The sequence below is a fragment of the Eurosta solidaginis genome, chromosome 2 (genome assembly GCF_040869045.1).
Source record: "Eurosta solidaginis isolate ZX-2024a chromosome 2, ASM4086904v1, whole genome shotgun sequence".
In the NCBI taxonomy this organism is placed as follows: Eukaryota; Metazoa; Arthropoda; class Insecta; order Diptera; family Tephritidae; genus Eurosta; species Eurosta solidaginis.
Window position 1 is genome coordinate 279172517 of NC_090320.1, and position 22290 is coordinate 279194806.

Sequence of the window (22290 nt, forward strand, 5' to 3'; positions counted from 1 at the left end):
TTAGCCTTCCTTACTTGTTTTATTATACATATGTGCACTTTTTTCACTTTTGAATATTGCTTTTGCATATACACACACAAGCACACACTTTTCATTGCACTCTTTCATGGCTATTTATAATAAATTTCTTTACATTGCATTTTTGAGCATTTAAAGACCATTTTGCATTTGTTAACTTACTTTTATGCTTAATTAATTTTCAATAAAATGCATCTAAAGTATTTTTGATTATTTAGCAAAAACAAACGTTAAATTTATCACACACACACTTCACTTGTAAATTTCGCGCAATAACCGCTAGCCAAACGGAAATGCACACTAAACTACAGGGTGAGATGAATGGCAGGAATTTTACTTACCGAAAACTCCAGTGCGAAATACAAGTGAAAAGCGTCGGTTCTTGCCGCAATTCAAAACATTTTATCATTTCAGGTAATAAGTGGCGTCCAAGAAGATAAACTACCAAAAGGTTATGAATCAAAATCTGGCGAACTTGAAGAAACTGTTGAAGTCGAAGCTTCAGCACGTATGTATGGCAAACCTTTGAAGGAACCAATACTCGGCAAGCACTTTGAGTTGCCCGGAAAGAGCGCGTTAGAGCAGCGCATCGAGTTGGATACTACACTCTCGTACATACCAGTTTTTACACATTTAAAAATACATGAAGCTCAGGATATTGAAAGACCAGCAACACCACCGGCAATACGACGCATAGCCAATGAAGATTATATGGAATTTTATGATCCAAAAAAGAAGTCCGTTGGTGCTCCGGCAAAAAAACGAGGTTCTAGGGGGGATGGAAAATGAAACGCTGATATACGTGATACATTATTTTTATTTCGTAATTTTAAATATTGATTTACATGATGAATAGAAAATGGTTAAATTAATTAAAAAAAAAAACATAACACCGGTTTTTATAATTCTTAATGGCTAATTTTTACAAACAAAAAAAAAATTGTTTGCGCTTCCTTACGATACCTCATCATTATTTACCTAGAAACTAATCTTGTAAAACAGCACACGCATCGAACATTTGGCCGGAAATATGTACGTATTTGGTTGGCTCTCTTTGCGAAAGTAAATGGAAACAGTGCGTTACTAATTTTGTGAGTGCAACAAGATTGACTTCGTTAGCATCGGTGGCAGATATTTGTATAGATGAGCTCGGTGATTCGCGCTAATTAAAATAAATACGAAATACATATAATAATGAGAAAGTTTGTAAATTTGTTTAGACAGTTTTTTTATAGATGTTAGTTTTTTAATAAGCTGATGCGGTCTGATGTGCGCAACATATACTGACACATGCGCATACAGCTGATATACAAAACGCCAGAATTTTAGACACAGAGAAAAGAGAGAGAACAAGATATACACTGGAGAGCCTACATATTTTGAAAAACAGAGAAAAAACAATGAACAAAAAGGAAGATAGCGATGAAATCGCGGCAGCATATTTGTTATGTTTATGATAACAAATCAGTCTGACAAATGTACCTGACATTGATGGTACAGATAAATTATGTTATGTGACTCAAATTTAAAAAATTTGTTGTTATTTTTTAATGCTTTTATATTATACATTTTTTCAATGTAAGTGAAACTTATACATGTTTTTTATGATATTGTCTGTTATGTATTATCTCTGTTTGTGTCTTATAAAATAAAGATCCTGCCCCTGAGGATGCCAAGGAGATTGGCGAAACGTAGGGAGTTAAGTGGAGAAAAAGTGTATCTTTTTTTCTTGCACTAGCGCACATCAGACCGCATCAGCCTATTAAAAAACTAACATTAATAAAAAAATCCATAAAGTGGTCAGCAAATAAATATCATAATAAATTTCACATCGGAAAGCCTGCCGACAAACTGTTCATCACCTTTATTTTATTTGATTATCTACACAAACAAAGTAATAAGAGAGGTAAATATGCGGAATTTCTACAAACACATGAAATATAAATACGGAGAGGATGCACACGCATATCTAAAACACCACAGCAAACAAAAACAAAAACTAACAAAACAGACAGCTACACTAAAATTCCTAGTGGAATGTAGGAAGTTCGACATCCTACCAAAGCATCTGACGGACTTAACAAAAAGAACACAGATACAAACCACATCACAAAATATAAAGCAACAAATAGAGAGAGCGAAAAAACAGTTCCAGAAGAAAATACTGAACATAGAAATCACACAAACGAATATTAATATAAAATCTATACGGGATCAAATTCTATATGCTGAACAACAACTAAAGCGTAACCTCAGTGAAAGTGATTTCAACTCCGTCATGCACACTCAGAACATGTTAAGCCAGAGAGTGGCGAACGATTTAAAAAAGACACAAACATCGAAGCTCGAGAGATTGAAACAAATACAACTGCAATCTTTAGGTATATGTATGAACAACAATTGTTTTATCAACAAAACTGACATTCAATTTCCGGAGGACGTTAAATGGTTGCTCTCTCTTGGTAAGAAATTTACACTACCAACTACTAATACCACCTTTAAACCGCTAAAGATCATAGCTGAGATTGAGCAAGTCATACAACAAATTGAGGATGAGAGAACGAAAGAAATGGAGAGATGTCGCCTAAGCAGCAGAATAAATCAATACAGACGTAACATAAAGCACAACCCAGTAGACAAATTTATAGTCGCAACGTTCAATAAAACAAACAACTTTTTAAAACAATACAAAAATGATATTATCATTACGGATTCCGAGAAAGGAAACAAAAGAGAGGTCATGTACAAAGCTGATTACAGGGAGAAAATGAATAAGTTGCTTGGAGACAAAAGCACTTATAGAGTAGCCCAAAGTGACCCAACTAACGAGCTACAGAAACAGAACAACAACATCGTAGACGAACTCTACAAAAGCAAACTAATTAACTTTAAAGACAAACAGCAACTTACATGCACAGCACCTAATGCGCCACGACTGTACGGCTTACCGAAAACTCATAAGCCAGATCTAGATCAGATCCAAACAAACATACCGAGAAATAAGTTTCTAGAAATACTGAACTTCTGTCTGAAGGACAATAACTATTTCATGTACGATAACAAAACTTATACGCAAAGCTTTGGAATGCCCATGGGCAACCCCCTATCTCCGACAATAGCGGACGTAATCATGGACGATTTACTCGATGCCACCATTGTACAATTAAATAAACTTCACAACATAAATATAAAGTTTATAGTAAAATATGTAGACGACATTTTTGCTATTGTAAAACAAAGCGACGTTGAGGTTATTCTGAACACGTTCAACCAGTATCATAACAAATTACAGTTTACTATGGAGAAAGAAGAAAACCAAAAGATCCCGTTTTTGGATGTCCTTATACACAGAAACAACAATGAATTTTTTCTCAATTGGTACTCGAAACCTATAGCGTCAGGCAGAATAATCAATTTTCTCTCAGCGCAGCCGAAAAAATAAAAAATCAATACAGCTAAAAATATGATAAATAAAGTTTTAACCCTTAGCCATGAACAATTTACGGAATCGAACAAGGAAAAAATTTGCAAAGTGCTTATAAATAATAACTACCCGCGTCATTTAGTAAATACCCTCATTGAACAAAAAACCAAAGAAATTAATAATAAGTCCAAACAAATAACCCTTTCACAAACAAAAAATGAGACAAAACGATACCACAGCATCACATACATTCCAAAATTCTCAGAAGAGCTAAACAAAAACTTAAAAGAACACAAACGAGACATATCTCTGGCGTACAAATCAAATTTCACACTCTCAACTGTATACACCAAAACCAAAAGCAAAATAGAATCACAACATAGAAACAATGTCATATACGAAATTAAATGCAACGGAGGAGAGAACAACGACTGCAACAAAATATACATTGGAACGACAAAAAGACCACTAGGAGTGCGATTACAAGAACACGAATCGGATATAAGAAGAAACAAAAGAGGTACAGCTCTTGCGCAACATATACTGACACATGCGCATACAGCTGATATACAAAACGCCAGATATTTAGACACAGAGAAAAGAGAGAGAACAAGATATACACTGGAGAGCCTACATATTTTGAAAAACAGAGAAAAAACAATGAACAAAAAGGAAGATAGCGATGAAATCGCGGCAGCATATTTGTTATGTTTATGATAACAAATCAGTCTGACAAATGTACCTGACATTGATGGTACAGATAAATTATGTTATGTGACTCAAATTTAAAAAATTTGTTGTTATTGTTTAATGTTTTTATATTATACATTTTTCCAACTTTTCAATGTAAGTGACACTTATACATGTTTTTTATGATATTGTCTGTTATGTATTATCTTTGTTTGTGTCTTATAAAATAAAGATCCTGCCCCTGAGGATGCCAAGGAGATTGGCGAAACGTAGGGAGTTAAGTGGAGAAAAAGTGTATCTTTTTTTCTTGCACTAGCGCACATCAGACCGCATCAGCTTATTAAAAAACTAACATTAATAAAAAAATCCATAAAGTGGTCAGCAAATAAATATCATAATAAGTTTTTTTATAGGCCTGCTTGAAGCTTCTGAGAGCGGGAATGGCATTCAAGAAAAAGGATAACTCAGTCTAAATGATGCCTTAACATTTTGTATAGAACGATTTTTCGTCATCCATGGTTTCAAATTTGGATACAAATCTGTTTTCGATAGTTGCACGAAATGGCACAACGCCGAAACGAGGTTTTCTCCAAGTTTCAAAATAGATAGCGGAAAATCTTTGCAATATACATATGTATACAGTGGTGTAGTAAAAGAATTATTCGGGGGGAGAGGGCGTGGGGGGTCTCAAAACTTAAAATTCAAATTTTGTTAAGTGATGATAAGTACTTATTGTATGGAATAATGTTATTGGGAGGAAATATTATTGTATTTATTCAGTGATCCATTTATTGAAAATGTTGTTGTAATAAAAAAAGCAAAATTACAAATTGATTTTCCTCTGTTTTTGAGGGAATCGGCCAATGACTTCTTCCACTGTGATATCAATATTTCTATTGATACTTAATACGGCAAGTCCATTCAGCCTATCTTCTCAGGTTGAATTCCTTATCCAATTTTTCAAACGGCTCAATGTTAAAAAACTTCGTTCACTGCTGGCAATGGTTACAGCTAACATGGCTCTAATCTTCAAAAACTTGAAAACGTGTGGAAAAAATTCTTCATTACAAAGATTTAATGCGTCGATGAACGTCTTTGGGCGATCTTCTGTTCCAACCCAACGTTGTCTCCATAGTAGGACTTCATTTTTCACCATAGATACCGCTGTTCAAGTAAGTGATGGGCACTGATCCATTATTATTTCGACAGTTCAGAAACGTTTTCACCTACTTTTCTCGCCAATTTATCGGGAATGACATTTTCAATAATGGACGATGTGTTTTTATGCTTGATGAATCAATTAGACACTGAAGATATGAAGTGATTGATAAAAGGGATGAATATTAATTTGCGAAAATATTCTTCTGCTGAGCTGTTTTCTTAGTTTTCTCGATTGTTTTGACGACTCACAATCCTAGGAACTTCAATCTTCTCCCCGATAGATTCAACTAATTCTTTAGCATCAAGAAACATTTCTTTGAACTTTGACTTAGCCTTTCCCTAATTTCTTTCAACAAAACAGCTTTCCCCTTGAAGGTAAGAGGTTAATGGTTGAGCCAAGGAAAAACTTTCGTTAATAACAACATTGCCACAATGAATCCTCCAGTCCTCAAAGTGTAAATAACTGAAAGCATTTCTAGAACTTTCAGCGTTTCCACAGTCATGACTTTTTTCTAAACTGAAATAAATGTGAGCAAACATTTCTTTGAAGCAGATCACAGCATCTAGTCTTTCCGTCCATTTTGTTTCACACAATCGCTTCAAACGTTCTTTCTTTGTTGAATAATTCAAAGTTTCGACGGTATCCTTGAGACTAGCTTCGCGTTTTGCTGAAGGTCTGAAGAAAGAAATTATCTGCTTTATAGACCCAAGACAGTTTCTTTTGAGAGAAATGGAGCACGCTTCATCAACTGCAAAATTCAAGTAATGCTTGCGGAATGTACATAAAGTGGAGACGGATACTTCTCCATCACTGCAGCAGCACAACCAATCCATTCTCCACTTATTGAAGCTGCGCCGTCGTATCCTTGAGAAACCAAAAACTCCAGGTTGATCTTCAGCTTCTTTGAAATATTTATCAAAGACGAAGCAAGTCCTCTACCAGTGCAATCTTTGATCGAGATGAACTGTAGAAAATCGTCTCCCAAAATTATACCATATGCAGTTTTTTCAGTATAACGGAAACATAGTGAGTATTGTTCCACGCCACTAATGTCGGTTGTCCCATCTGCGAATATAGTGCAGCATTCGCTTGCGTTGATTTTTGCAACAATTTTTTCAAGAATTATGTGCCCGCAACTTTAGATGAGTTCATTCAGAATCTGTGGACTCGTGTAAGATGTGACGCGATTTTTCAATGTGGCAGTTTGAAGTAAATGTTGCTTCAATCTTTGGTCACCAGCATTCTTCCGAAATCTTAATGAAGATCTGAAGTTAGCATCATTATGGGGATGAGTCTCGACGGATATAGGACCAGAGTCACGATGTCCTCTTGAAGCTATTTCTTGCTTGCCGATGAAAATTATTGTTTCGACGATGGAGCGAAAGATTTATCGATTCCGTTGAAATTGAAATGTATATCAAATCAATTTTTTACGAAACTACTAATATTTCGGAGGGGGTTTTGCCCTCTCGCCCCCCTCCCCCCGTTACTACGCTACTGTATGTATATCAATGACCCCCACGGTCGAAAAATCAACAAAACCATATGAAAATGATTATTTTTGTACTTACCAATCTATCTAGAAAATGTAAAAGCTGTTGTCCAACAGATGCAATTTTCATGTAGGAATCACGTGATTCATTCGCAATCAAGTTCATACGCTTGCCTGCCACTTCAAGTAGTAAACGTGCAACATGATCGTCGTCGCGTAGCTCTTTCAGTAGAGCCTCACCATGTGCATCGTAACCATGCGCATACATTTCAACTGCCTGATGTAAGAAAAATTGTATTTAATTTATAGAGGCGTATCTTCTGAAATCACGATACACATTTTTCAAAAGAGCATGGTATATGTTCTCGAAAACCATTGAGATATGATCCAAATATAGTTTTTAAATTGATCTCAAAATTATCCCATAAGCATAAATTTGATATATAATAGCAATGTATCTCGAAATGTACTCTGTAAATTGTTCTGTAATAGTGGCGAATTAATCTCAAAATGATCTTGAAGTCGACTTCAAATAATCACGTAATAGTCCCAAAAACTATTTCGAAATGATCCCAAAAGAGTTTCGTACTGTTCTCGAAAGAGAACTTTTTTAAGTGAACAACATTCAGAATAAATTCGGTAAATGCTTGGATTTAATTTTTACAGACGATTCAAATTGTTTTGTAAATCGGTGCGATCCCCTTGCCCTGCCTGAAGATGTGTATCATCCTGCTCTCGCGTTATTTATGGAATCTCACAATATATCTGAGTATACATCCAACGTAGTGCGAAAGACCCCTCACCGATTTCTGTTTAGAAAAGCTAATTGATCTAAAGTAATACTCGAAGTGTCGGGAATAAATTGGCCTGAGTACGATGGGGATATTGATGAGAGTATATCCATTTTAAAAATGTATTATACGGAATATTTAAAAAGGCATGCCTATGTCCGAAACCACTGGAATATCATCATCGGCTTGGAGCACTAAAGAATTGAAACTCCTGAAAAATCAAAAGACGCGTTCATTCAACCGATACAAACTTTCTGGATCAATGACTGCCTATGTCGCCTACTCAATTTTACGTCCCAAGTACAACACATTAAACAGAATTTGTTAGGAGAACTATATCAGTAGGATTAAAAGCCAAATTTTTCACAATCCTAGGTCGTTTTACAGCTTCGTTAATTCGAAAAGGAAGATAAAAGGGTTTCCTCCTACAATGAAGCTAAATGATCAGATTTCCAACGACAGCTTTGAAATTACTAATATGTTTGCGGATTTCTTTGAATCCAATTATTCAAATACCTATGATTACCCGCCATCGAATTATCCTTTCAGATTGTCTCCTCTGAATTCCCAGGCAGTCTCATATACATGTACTGATGATGTTTTAACTCATCTGGAAAATCTAAAAATTTCTTACTCTAGTGGTCTGGATCAAATTCCGTCGGTTATGCTGAAATCTTGTGCTCGATACTTATATCGACCTCTAGCCTGTTTGTTCTATGCGTCCCTGAAGCAAGGGGTATTCCCCAAGAAGAGGAAAGAATCATTCATTATACCACTGCATTCAAATGGAAGCAGAACGTGTCTTATAAATTATAGAGGATTAGCCAAACTCAACACTATTCCTAAGCTATTTGAATCGATTATCACAAAACAGATTACTTTTAGAGTATCTTAATTAATTGACTTTTCACAACACGGCTTTTGCAAGGGTTATTCAACGGTGTCCAACTTGCTTGAGTTTACAACCTTTGTATCCAACAGTTTTAAGACTAATTGTGAAGTTGATGTTATTTATACTGATTTTAGTAAGGCATTTGATAAAGTTTCCCATTCTATACTTTTATTCAAATTTGATCGGTTAGGCTTTCCTCCATTGCTTCTCTCTTGGGTTTCTTCTTATATGAAGGAAAGAAAACAAACAGTTATATTTAATAATTGCTGGTCTCGGTTCATAAACGCAACTTCTGGTATTCCTCAAGGCAGTCACCTTGGCCCGGTTTTGTTCTTGTTGTTCATGAATGACCTGCCCAGCGTTTTGAAGCGGTGCAAGCCGTTGATGTACGCTGATGATGTGAAACTTATAATGCCTATCCGCTCACCCGTGGATAGGGCATGTCTTCAGGCTGATCTAAGTAGTCTACATAGTTGACTGGTGTAATGTAAACGCCATTTCACTAAACCTACCCAAATGTAAGTTCATGTGTTTTACAAGGAAGTCCTTCCAATCCCATGATTATGTTATTGGCGACTATGTAATCAAGCAAGTCACTAATTTTATTGATTTAGGCATTACAATGGTCCCAAAACTGGAACGTTGGTCTACAGAATTCAATTACCCATACGTTAGAAAAACTCTTTTTATATCATTGGCTAGGCCTACTTTGGAATGCGCTCCAATAATTTGGAATCCGCGTTATCAGGTTCATTCTGACAAGCTGGAATCGGTCCAGAAACAATTTTTGCTTCTCGTTTTAAAACACTTACCATGGGATCCATCTAAAAATCGTCCCGCCTATTGCAGCCGGTTAAAACTATTACAGTTGCCCACGTTACAGAGCCGCAGGGAGATGCTTGGGTCGATAATTAGTCCATTTTTGCTTGGTGCAATTAAGTTTAACGTTCCCATTAGACCATCTAGACATTTTCAATCAATTTTTGTAGCTACATACATGCAGATCGAATATTGAAATCCACGAACCACTTCGCTGTTTATGTTATGATTTTAATAAATACTGTAAAAATTTAGACGTTTGTGACTCGTTTCTTGGTATTAAAAAATACCTTTTAACTACATTAAATTTGTAATTTGAAATGAACCAAAGAACGCTAAACCATGATAATACTGTCCAACCCTCTGCTTCATATATGAAAGTACCAGCTACTTGAAACTTGTTTGCAAAATTGCGTTGTGATCATTACTTTTATATGTATGTACTCAGATTTATTCCGTATAAATTCTATTCTGCATAAATTTTATCTACTATTAATTTGCTCTATTGTTGTCAATTTCATAAATTATTATTTAATAGCTCCTTCATGAGCATGATTCAATCACAAGAGGTGTGCTCGACAGAAAATTTTTTTGACAATTGCGGCCATTTTGCTCCCAAATCGAATTGACATCCGTTAACTGTGTTGTTTCTTTGCGAATTTTCGAAAAATATTAGTATTACAAATAGGAAGCAATCAGTTTACAAATACCGGATAAGTACTGAACTGCATAATTCCTTAAACCACTTTTTTAAATTTTATAGTGAATATATTAACTATGTCTCGATCCATTAGTATGACTGAACATTGAACATAGGTAGGCGGCCGCCGTGGTGTGATGGTAGCGTGTTCCGCCTACCACACCGTATGCCCTGAGTTCACACCCCGGGCAAAGCAACACCAAAAAAATTTTAGAAATAAGGTTTTTCAATTAGAAGAAAATTTTCTAAGCGAGGATCGCCCCTCGGCAGTGTTTGGCAAACGCTCCGAGTGTATTTCTGCCATGAACAGCTCTCGGTGAAAACTCATCTGCTTTGCAGATGCCGTTCGGAGTCGGCATAAAACATGTAGGTCCCGTCCGGCCAATTTGTAGGGAAAATCAAGAGGAGCACGACGCAAATTGGAAGAGCTAGGCATTGGATCTCTTCGGAGGTTATCGCGCCTGACGTTTATTTATTTATTTTTTAATGTTATGAACAGTGAAGACACCAAGAAAAAGTGCACTTTCGTAAGCTTATGAATATACGAAACCTAAACCAATTCAAAATTCATCGTTCAACGTCAAAACCTCGACTATTAAATCGATTCACGCAAAAATGTCACGAAATGTACTCATTGGGCATGTTAACTTATTCAGGTAAAAGTCTAGAACAGGACTCTACTGCTAATACGCGTCCAAAAGTATCGAGAGAGGTGACCTCGACAACAATGATCCGAAGGCGGAAAAGAAAAATTGTATCTCTGTCCGGAGATAATTGCAGTTGAAGTTGGCAATTTTCATGTGGTTGTTGTAATGTTTTTGTGCACTGAAAAAGATTTTGTGTACAAAGGCATTTTGCACGCATTTAATTTTGATCCCACCCCATTGGGTGGCCAGGATAAATTTTTATAAGCTCGGCTGAAGGCCGCCAACGCAACCCAGGGTAATTTTTCAGTTTTTCGTCAATATCTTTTGAACGAGCTAAAATTTTTATTTCCGCCTTCGAATTATTGTTATCGAGGTCAATACGCGTCTTTTGACACTTCTCTCGATATTTTTGGACGCGTATTAAAAGTCGACCTTCTGTTCTATTAATTCCGTATGTTCGGAACATTCGTCTCCATTTAAGAATTTGGGGAATCGGTTTATATTTGGAATATTTTGTATATACTTATTTGATATATTCGGATCTCGTGAGGTAGTATCAAATGGACGTATTCCGAATATTCTAAATTAACGGTTTATCCGAAACGCTTCCATGAATACTTAACGGAAAAGAGATTTCCGAAATTTCAGAATAAAAAGGTGAATACTCCCTGTGTAGCAGGACCGTACAAAAGCTTAACTCCTCTGCCAAGCTCAAGGGAGGAATATAAGGTTCTAAGACAATAAGCCTTTTCTTTTATTTTTGTTTTTGTCAGTTCATTGCGGCTGCTGAGTAGCGTATCACCCCATGTCGGCTGCCGGTTCAAAATCGTGTTATATCAAAATATTTTTAAAAAATTTCCCAATTCAGGATTTGTCACAAAACCGCCCTATATTAGAGTTAGATTGAAGAACGCTTCATCTCAGAATGCTTTTCATTAACTCCCTCTTATGACAAAATGCATTGAACTTATGCTCATATAGGGAGTTTTTGAAACAAATTTTGAGATAGTGCATTTTTGAATAAAATTATAACGTACGGCATTCTTCAAACAATGTCTGAAAGAATGACCAAACCAACATAACTTTATCAATTCACGAAATATTTAGTAGAAAATTAATTATTTCCCTCAAAACCTGTTGGTATTTAAAAATTTATTATCACTATTAATATACTACCAAAGATACTTTTCTACTACAATTTTCACTGAAGGGGATTAAATTATTCCCCGTTTTTCTTACTTCGTAAAAGCAACCCGTCCAGATTTTCCAATTTGGGAGTGTCAAAGATCTGTCATCATTGGAAAACAAACCTCTAGTAATTGAATCATGCTTCATGAGAGTTGTGTGAGGTGTTTTTGAGATTCTTATTAGAATTCGTTTACAATATTTTACCTTCTGCTTACTTCTAAGTTTTGAATTGAAATTGTCAAGCGTTTAATTAAATACTGTTTAAATGTTATTTCAAAATTGATGACTGCATATGTTATTGATATCGTACATTATATCTTTAAATTGTCTGTATGTTTGGTCTGTATAATTGTTTAATTTGTAGACTGATAAATAAAAAAAAATAAAAAATAAATTAAAAAAGGTCCCGAAAATAGTTCCTAAATGCTTCCAAAACTCACTTCCTGAAACTAAACAGGACGGTGTATATGTGTTAAGACTTTGGCTTGTCTGAGGTAGATATCAAATTTAGTTAGTGTAGGTCAAATAGACTAACAAATAGAGTTACAGCAACTTAAAATTACACATTTTTTCAGTGGGGAGTGGTTGACACTGCCAAGTTATTGAAAATGCTTCGCTCGCGACATATATAGTATTCATATTCTCATTACCATAGGCCCAGATAAATATAAATAGGGTTATAACAACTAAAAATAATTAGAAAGCAACAATAGTTGCCAGGGGGACGTCGTTCCCTTTTTCAAAAAAAAAAAACACAAACAAAGCTAGTAGATCCTTCCTGACTATTATATAAGTTTGACAAATGCGTTAGGCGGTTCTTTCGTAAATGATTCACAAAAATGATATACAAACTTCTCAAGGAGGCACGGGACCCGTGGGTAGGAACCTGAATAAAACATGACTCGCGCAATTTTCAAATGTGTATAAAAATGTCACTAAATTTGTATAGCTCATATGCAGATTTTTATCGTGTGGAATAAGTTATCTATCTCCCTGTACGTGAGAACACTCCTTTAAATTTCATTTACATACAGGCGTCTAAAAATTTTTGTTAATTTTTGGAAAATACCCTACTCACGCTGGTTTTGATATTTTTCAGAAAAAAAAAAATTAGGTAGATTTGAGGTTCGAGGTAAAATTAGCAAAACATGGGTCGCTCGACCCTAAAATATGGGTTATTTTGTATAGCCAATGCAACGTCTGGAAAAATTTGGATTCGCTTTGTATATGTCAAGAGTCCTGTAAATTTCCGTCATATACTTTAAAGTGCCTATAAATTCAAAATTCAGTTTTAGAAAATATTCTATAAAGATACGCTGGTGTTGGACTTCGACTTGTCAGTTTTTTTTATACTCAGCTGAGCAGAGCTCACTATAATATACTCTAACTTTGTTCGCATAACGGTACCCCGTAACGGCATAAACTAATCGAGATAGTTATAGACTTCTATATATCAAAATGATCTGGGCGAAAAAGGAAATGCATTTAACCATGTCGGTCCGTCCGTCAGTCTGTCCGTAAACACGATAACTTGAGTAAATTTTGAGGTATCTTAATGAAATTTGCCATGTAGGTTCCTGGGCACTCATCTCAGATCGCTATATAAAATGAATGAAATCGGACTATAAACACGCCCACTTTTCGATATCGAAAATTTCGAAAAACCGAAAAAGTGCGATAATTCATTACCAAAGATAGATAAAGCGAGGAAACTTGGTAGGTGGGTTGACCTTATGACGCAGAATAGAAAATTAGTAAAACTTTGGACAATGGGCGTGGCACCGCCCACTTTTAAAATAAGGCAATTTTAAAGTTTTGCAAGCTGTAATTTGGCAGTCGTTGAAGAAATCACGATGAAATTTGGCAGGAACGTTACTCCTATTACCATATGTGTGCTAAATAAAAATTTGCAAAATCTGATGACGAACACGCCCACTTTAAAAAAAATAATTTTAAGTCAAATTTTAACAAAAAGTTGAATATCTTTACAGTATACACGCACACTTAAAAAAAAAAAATGTTTAAGTCAAATTTTAACAAAAAGTTGAATATCTTTACAGTATATAAGTAAATTATGGCAACATTCATCTCCGGTAATGATATGGTGCAAGAAATACAAAAATAAAAGACAATTTCAAAATGGACGTGGCTCCGCCCTTTTTCATTTAATTTGTCTAGAATACTTTTAATGCCATAAGTCGAACAAAAATTTACCAATCGTTGTGAAATCTACTAAGGGCATAGATTCTATGACGGTAACTGTTTTCTGTGAAAATGTTCGAAATTGGTTGAAGCCACGCCCAGTTTTTATATACAGTCGACGGTCTGTCCATCCTCTTGGCCGTTAACACGATAACTTGAGCAAAAATCGATAATCTTTACTAAACTTAGTTCACGTACTTATATGACCTCACTTTATCTTGGTATTAAAAATGGGTGAAATCCGACTATGACCACGCCCACTTTTTCAAAATCGAAAATTTGGAAAAATGAAAAAAATGCTATAATTCTATACCAAATAAGAAAAAAGGGATGAAACATGGTAATTGGATTGGTTTTTTGACGCAAAATATAACTTTAGAAAAAACTTTGTAAAATGGTTGTGACACCTACCATATTAAGTAGAAGAAAATGAAAGAGTTTTGCAGGGCGAAATCAAAAGCCCTTGGAATAATTGCAGGAATACTGTTCGTGGTATTACATATATGTACATATAAATAAATTAGCGGTACCCGACAGATGATGTTCTGGGTCACCCTGGTCAACATTTTGGTCGATAACGCCTTCACATATACAACTTAGGGCTACTCCCTTTTAACTCCCTTTTTACTCATTAACACCTTTCATTTGATACCCATATCGTACAAAAACATTCTAGAGTCACCCGTGGTTCACCTTTATGGCGATATCTCGAAAAGGCGTACCTACAGAACTAAGGCCCACACCCTTTTAAAATACTCTTTAATACCTTCCACTTGTTATCCATGTCATACAAACACATTCCAGGGTTACCCTAAGTTCATTTCCCTACAAAGTTGTTTTCCCTTATTTTATTTCCAAAGCTCTCAGCTGAGTATGTAATGTTCGGTTACACCCGAACTTAGCCTTCCTTACTTGTTTTCATATGTAAACTTACTTGCTGACGTATAAGCGCGGTTTTCTTCAATTTCCAACTATCCGCTAATGCCATAATTTTTGTCATAAACTCCATATGCTCTTCAACATACAACTGCTCCAAATCTTCACGTATCAAATCCATTGAGGCGCTAATTGCTTTACATAAAAAATGTTCACGTTGCTGTTGTAATACCAAATCCGGTTCTGGCAATTCATATGCCAACTCTTTATTTATATCACTGAAAAATGCTTTATTTTCCATAGCATCAAAAACATTTGTAATTGGTTTAGGCATTTTCAATTGCAATGCCGCTATCAAATGCAATACAGAACAAAGTTCATAATGCAATTGTAATAATTCTTCCATAGCATTATGTTGTTGCAATGCTAGATACTGTAAGGGTAATGAACCCTCCGACAGTGACTCTTCAAATTTTAATTCTCGACTACTATGATCGAGTGATATACGAAAATGATCTAAAAATTTTAAACATAGTTCAAGAAATTCAGGTACTAAAGCTGCAGACATTTCAATATCTTGTTGACACATTTTATCTTTTGGTAAACGTCCCGCTTTTTGTATCAACTTCATAGTTGATTGTAATGGATATTTTAGAGTAGCATTCCACAGCATACAACAAATACCATGTTTAAGGGCATAATCGGTTGGTTTGAATTCCGCCATACAAGTGAGTGCTGCACGCATATACTCTAAACAAGGTAAATTTTTACTCCAATATACCATATATTGCCATGACATAAGACTTAGTAGCATGCCGGATTCCAAGCTGAAGGGAAAGTGTTCACGTAGGAGTGTTAATTTTTTTAGTACTGGATCATTCTTGTTAGCATTATCAGTCACGCACTCATCACCGCCTCTTCCACTCCCAACATTGCCGTCATTATTTGCGTGTGTCGAAATGATATTTTCAACTGCTTCTTTATTTGTTGGTGTTTCACAATTTTCCTGCAAAGTATTCGCATCTTCAAACGATTCAGATGAAACAATTTTTGATGGATGTATACGTGAATTGATTAACCATTGCGCAGTGAGATCAGTAACAATACCTTTGCCGCCATTTACAATGCATTTTAAGCTGCAATCAGGTTGTTGATATGGCAACTCAGGCATAATAGGCTCAGTGCTTTGTATGGGTTGCCTAGAAGATTTTCGCATATATTAGTTTCGAAAACAAGTGTAGAAATACGCAATGCTTACTCTATAGTGGCACCCAATATTGATATATCCTCCAATTTTCCAATTAGTAAACCCCATTGTGCTTGATCATGTGAAATTTGTTCCCATTTTTCTTCTTCTTCAGTTTGGGAACCCTCATCGCAAGAGCCCTTTTTAGGAGGAAGTAAGAAGCAAGAGTGATAATTTAAACATATCAACAGTCCAGGAGCATTAAAGGAGATGGAATGATTTCCACTCAGAATGTAAGACCATACCAACACTGTACAGTAAAACCTCCTCTGTTTAAGCTCTCAGGTCAAACTCCTGGTGCTGGTTGTTTTTGTAGCGATAAAGACACTTCCTGAAGTTTTTGGGGAGTGTTATCAATGTTGATGGTCCTTTGCCCGATAAAGATCTGTTACATTCTCGTAACAAGTACCATTAAGGTACAAGCCAGACCGTTTTGGCAAGATTTAATATGACCAAATTGAACCTTCTTGGTCAACCCGCCCCCCAGACCCTAGTTCCATGAAGAACATGAGGTCGCCCGAGCCTCGGCTGCTAAAGAAACAGGATTCGCCACGGGTAGGTGAGGTTGACCACTGGGTTGGATAAGCCATAAGGGGTTACGCTGGCAAACCCTTAAAAATCTGGCAAAGAACTGCCCTTATCGGCAACCCTCCGTTTAACCTTCAAGTAATGTTTTAGCGGCTACAACAACAAAAAGAACTCATCCATTGTAGGAACTATTCCACCCCTAATAGAACTGAAATGTTTGCACAGTGTAACAAGTTTTAGCAAACACAGCTTACCTCTTTAAACCCACTACGCAATTTCACTGCCACTAACTTGCAGACAATGGCGGCAAGCAGACCAAGTGATTTTGGACTTTCCAAAAGTATTTCGCGTACATCTTGCCACCACTGAGATATCGCATTATAAGCATAATCATTAACGCGTTCGCCTGCTACTTCGCAAATCGCTTTTATCATAGCTGCCAGACGTGACATATCCGCAATGACCTCATCGCTGTAAAAAACATTTCAACAGTTAAACATACTATCAAAAACGCATACAGGTTTTTAAAAATTACCAATTTTCATAGCGAAATGGTTTCTCCATCCAAAAGTGTAGCGCCAATAGAATCAAATCTTCTGCTGGTATTTTTGATTTTAATGCCGCCACCTTAAACTCTTCGAAACACAATCCACACTCGAAAAATTCTCTAAAAAGGTGTCCACTAATATAACCGAAATGCTCACTCTTCTCGCGTAATAATGGTAATGTATCCTCTTTTTCTACATGAAAAATACTCAAAAAATCAACAAAATCACCATCAGCTTGACAACGTTTCTGAAACGTTACTTTCCCGCTGAATTGCATTTTGGCTGTGTTATTATTTGGTGGTGGTGCGTTGGATTTCTCACTGAGCAATAGTACAATTTGATTGATTGTCACCAAATCACAATCATCTAAATCTAAACAATCATCAAACTCTGCCTCAGTCGGCTGCTTCATATTTAAATAAAATGCTGCTAAACGTTCATAATTATCTACAATAATTCGAAAATTTGTATGCTCTTCGTTTAGGTTGTTGCAACTATCGTCGCCGCTGACGTCTGCCTCAGTGGGTGCGCTACGCATTGATAACGCAAAAGCGTTAACAATTTTATGAAATACATGTGGATTTATTTTTTTATTTTTCTTTAACATATCTAAACATTGTTGACGCACTTCAACTGTTTGAAAGTCGGCGGCTACTTTCGTAATTTCATCAGCATTGGCTTCGTTGCTTTCCATATCGCGTAAAAGATTTTTGAGACGACGAAATAGATGTATATCACGAGAAGTTTTTGAATTTAATTCACTTAAAGCAAAATGAAAAGGTATTTGCAATTCTTTAACGCTATTATCACTTGGATCCAAGAAGAGGCAATAATTTGGTGTGGAGGATTTTACTTTCAAACCAGTTGGCACACCTGCAAATAATTCAAATGATTTGCACAAATTGTTATACATTTCTTTCCTTTTTACTAGAGTCTCCTCACCCATCAAGCCATGCGTATTGTATGTTAATTGTCCACTCTTAGTGACCGTAAATGCCGCCACTTTTGGTCCATTTTGTAACGCCCAAATTTCCAAGCAACCCAAACGCGGCGCATATATAACAAGAAAAAGTGCTTTACGATGCTGTGTTTTCACACCCTTCAACGAACGCTCTTTAACCGGTACAAAAGCGCATTGTGTATCACGATATCCTTTCCATACACGCAACACAATCCCACGTTGCATATCTACAAGAACGACACGATCTAAGCTATCTGTTACAGCAGCAAGACGTCCATTTGGCGCTAAAACAATAGTGTAACCATCACGCTTTCCATCATAAAATCGACAGCGTGTACGCATTAATGATTCTTTTGGTTTTGGTGTGGTTACTGATTCTTGCTCGTCTTGCTTTTCCGGTTGCCCAAATAGTTTACCAAAAACGCTGCGATAAGTTAAATCAATAACCCCTTTTGCTACATCACTCAGCGTCGTTGTGCGATAACCTTCCTCAGCATAATAAAAACCTATATATGGTTCAGCACCAACACCCACAATCATTGAATGTTGTACAGGCGTTTGTGCAACTTTAGCATAATATCCAATATTAACAGCTTGTTCAATAATATGATCATACATTGTGGTATAACGCGAACCGGTAAGTACAGCATCATTAATAATAGCATTGTGATCGCGAGAAAATTTGAATTTCTGATACTTTAATACGTCAGCAGCTAGTAAGCCTGCGCGTGTTGCATCAATATGCATATTTCGTCCTAATGTGCGATTAAAATTGTGTCGTAAGCTGACAAGCAGCGGAAATACATCTACACCTTTGATTATACACAAACACTCATCATAAATTATATATACGAATGCATCAGCTTCGGAATGTCTTGGCGGACTGTAAGCTTTAATATATAGCACAGCTTGATCATGATAGCTGCAATGAAATTACTACTTATAAATTAATAGATTCAAATCCTGATATATATGTTCATCCACACAGTACCTTTGCGAAAATATTTTTATACCAGCATCTGTATAAAATAATACCATACCCGTATTAATACCGATAGCAATGCAAGTCCATTCAGCACCAGCACTCACACTTTTACCAAATATGGGGAGGCAAAGTAGCGTTGTAATAATATGATTGGCATCATCAAGTTCGCCGCACCAACTCAACACATATGTGCTTAGCTGGCATTTATTATCCCATTGCGTTGTGAGAAACGCCAATTTCTCACCATGTCCAAGAGCTATGAGCTCACCCGTTGGCGAAATCGCATAATTGACAGTGTTCAACCAATGTTCATCTGCAAAAATAAAGGCAGTTAAGTTTCGACTTCGTATAAAGCTGACTCCCACTCACCATGACCCAAGCCAAAGTATTCTTGTACTTTGTGAAAATCACGAATTTCACCATAAGTTTTAACTTCGCATGACATTGTTAAACTTTATGCAGCATTAATATACAAGTTTTAAATAGTTATTAAAGTCACAAATTACCCAAATATTGCCAACACAGTTTTGTTTTGTTGTATGACGTTATCCTTTTTTTGCTTTGTATGTACAGCTGTTTGGTACAACAACACAGGGTGGCACTAATTAATTTCGATATAGAAACTATATTGTGGCGAATTGGCTGCGAGTAGCGAGTTAAGTCTCTTATCATAATTTATCCTCTTTGTTAGCAGTTACAAAGAGGATAAATAAAATAGGAGCCACCAGTCTACTACGAATGGCGAGTAACTCGCTGGAAATAAAAAAAAAAATGGTGCCTAATATCATTTGCCGTCTTTCAGTGAGTTTTACAGCTCCGGCTCACGCTCAATATATGCTATAGTACATTATGCAAAGTAACGAGTGACGTCTCTTATTATATGTATCTCTTTGCTTCATGCAAATGATGGGATAACACCAAAGAGGATAAATATAATAAGAGCCGTCACTCGTTATTTTTTAGGCATTTACTCGATGTAAACTATAAGGTAGTCGCTACTTTTGTTTAATGAGGGGCATTTTGAATTAAATAATTAATTAAATACAGTCGGAAAAATAAACACAAATACCCCATGAAAATGTATAGAAGACATTTATAAACATCTCACCCAAAATAAAGTAGCGACTACCGCATAGTTTACATCGAGTAAATGCCTAAAAAATAACGAGTTACGGCTTTTATTATATTTATCCTCTTTGATAACACAACCTGCAAGGCGAATTCATTATAGGTGGTGTTATCCCATCAGCTGATTGCTTCTTCTTGATAATTTTCCATACAAAGCCTTGTACAACAATAGCTGTTTTTTTTACACGCGTATACGTTTCGTTTGCGCGTGAAAAAAAACTCCTATCCTCGCTTAGATAATGCTTAGGAGACCCATCTAGCGGCTGTGGTTAAACAACTAGCTACAGCAACAGGGTGTACCGAAAAGCGGAGAATCAGTTGCGATGAATTGTGGACACACATAGAATACATAGAACTAGTGTAGAGGGTGAAACAAAGACACATATTTCAGTTACATCTGAGTATAATGCGTATTGAAATTTATTAGGACAATATTTATGCGCAGCAATTTCAGAGGTGTATTTAAAGTTATTTAAGCTTCAATTTGAGAATACGTCAACAGAGAACCACTGGAATGCTGAGGATAAAGTTGCTGCACTGTTCGTGGCATTGAAAGGGTATGCAGCTGAAATCTTACAGACTATTTCAGAGTACGAACGGTACAGTTATGAAGCATTGATGGCCGCTATCGAGAGACATTACTGAAGCGAGCATAGCAAACAGATATACAAAATTGAGTTGCAAAACCGCTCCCAAAAAGCGAATGAGACTTTGCAGGAGTTTGCGTCAGATATCGCAAGGCTCGCACATTTGGCGAATGCCGACACACCCGTGGAATATACCGAAAGGTTAAAAATTCAGAGCTACATATATTAATGGAATAAGGGATGACGAAACTAAGCGAGCTACATATGCAAACCCAAAGCCAACATTTGCCGAAACGGTATCACATGTAACAGTGTCACTTTTGAGTAAGCCCGCATACAAAGCTAATCGCGTGGAAGTGGAAAGGCCAGACTGGGTGGACTAAATTTTGGAAGCATTAAAAGGAACGCAGCAAACGATGGTACCGTCAAATGCTTTAAGCGTAGAAAGCCAGGGCACATTGCACGTTATTACATCACCAACCCTCGACCTCCTCTTACCCTTTTCGTTTAGAGCTTTCGGGGCCCTCTTCAGCATCTCCCTTTTCTTGAAAATTACGATTTTTATCCTCGGGACTTCTTTTCCCGGGTCGTAAATGCTTTGTCGGACGTTGTTCTTCTTCTAACACCTTCGTGGTGACGTCCGCGTTCTCCACCCATCCATTTTCGCTTACGCTTTTTAGGTCCTTTTCGACTTCGCCTAATTATATCCTGTTAGGACTATTATCCTCGGGAGTTCTTTTCCTAAGTCGCATGTAAATTTTGTCTGTACACAATGGAAGATGTAGAACTGACCATAGAACAGTACTCGTTGCGCTAGACCTATCAAAAGCTTTTGATACGGTCAACTATGGCACGTTACTGCAAGACCTGGAAGGGTCTACCCTTTTCCCATGTATTAAAAGGTGGACCGCAAATTATCTGGGTGGTCGGCAGGCATCGGTGCAATTTAGAAACGAAACATCAAAACCGAGAAGAGTTAAACAAGGGTGCCACAGGGTGGTGTCCTATCCCCACTTTTGTTTAACTTCTACATATCAAAGCTACCTTCGCCACCAGAAGGAGTTACTATCGTCTCCTACGCCGATGACTGTACAATGATGAGCTTTGGAACAGAATAAACGGCTACCTCCCTGAGATCTCTCCAGTTATTTCGCCTCGCGACACCTGGCATTATCACCGACTAAATCCTAGGCGACCTCATTTACAACATGGACGTCCCAAATGTCGACCATTTTGAACATCCACGTCGATGGCACTACGCTACCGACTGCCCTACACCCGAAAATCTTGGGTGTGACGTTTGATTAGGATCTACATTTTGGTGAGCATGCAGCCACAATTGTACTGAAAATCCAGAGCCGTAATAAAATCCTCAAATCTCATTAGCACATACAAAGCAATTGGCC

General features: G+C 36.6%; 2 protein-coding genes across 3 annotated transcripts in view; one reads left to right on the forward strand and one right to left on the reverse strand.

Moving 5' to 3' along the window:
* Positions 1 to 878, forward strand: part of LOC137241025 (WD repeat-containing protein on Y chromosome) — a 59056-nt gene extending 58178 nt beyond the window's left edge. Inside the window, exon 10 of the mRNA XM_067768173.1 lies at positions 433 to 878. Within this exon, the coding sequence (XP_067624274.1) occupies positions 433 to 807 (375 nt within the window). The 3' untranslated portion in view covers positions 808 to 878. The remainder of the gene's footprint in view (positions 1 to 432) is intronic.
* Rab3-GAP (Rab3 GTPase activating protein) lies at positions 825 to 19726 on the reverse strand. Of its 2 annotated transcripts, XM_067768171.1 has the most exons (9): positions 19539 to 19726; positions 19176 to 19482; positions 18166 to 19106; positions 17211 to 18096; positions 16930 to 17146; positions 16160 to 16287; positions 14960 to 16100; positions 6866 to 7063; positions 825 to 1180 (listed from the first exon to the last, which is right to left on the reverse strand). In XM_067768171.1, the coding sequence occupies exons 1-9, from the start codon at positions 19612 to 19614 to the stop codon at positions 1004 to 1006; spliced, it is 4071 nt and encodes a 1356-aa protein (XP_067624272.1). In that variant the 5' UTR covers positions 19615 to 19726; the 3' UTR covers positions 825 to 1003. The 2 variants fall into 2 exon arrangements, with proteins under 2 accessions (XP_067624272.1, XP_067624271.1); XM_067768170.1 differs by having other exon boundaries at positions 17211 to 19106.
* Between the last annotated feature and the right edge of the window lie 2564 nt (positions 19727 to 22290).

What these genes read in the sequence shown, in the direction of transcription:
- Rab3-GAP (XM_067768170.1), bottom strand. Translation starts at nt 19,614, where the DNA reads ATGTCATGCGAAGTTAAAACTTATGGTGAAATTCGTGATTTTCACAAA. An exon ending in ATAAAAATATTTTCGCAAAG is followed by an intron (nt 19,107 to 19,175) that starts GTACTGTGTGGA and finishes ATTTCATTGCAG; the next exon opens with CTATCATGATCAAGCTGTGC. An exon ending in TACATTTTCTAGATAGATTG is followed by an intron (nt 1,181 to 6,865) that starts GTAAGTACAAAA and finishes TATTTTAATTAG; the next exon opens with CGCGAATCACCGAGCTCATC.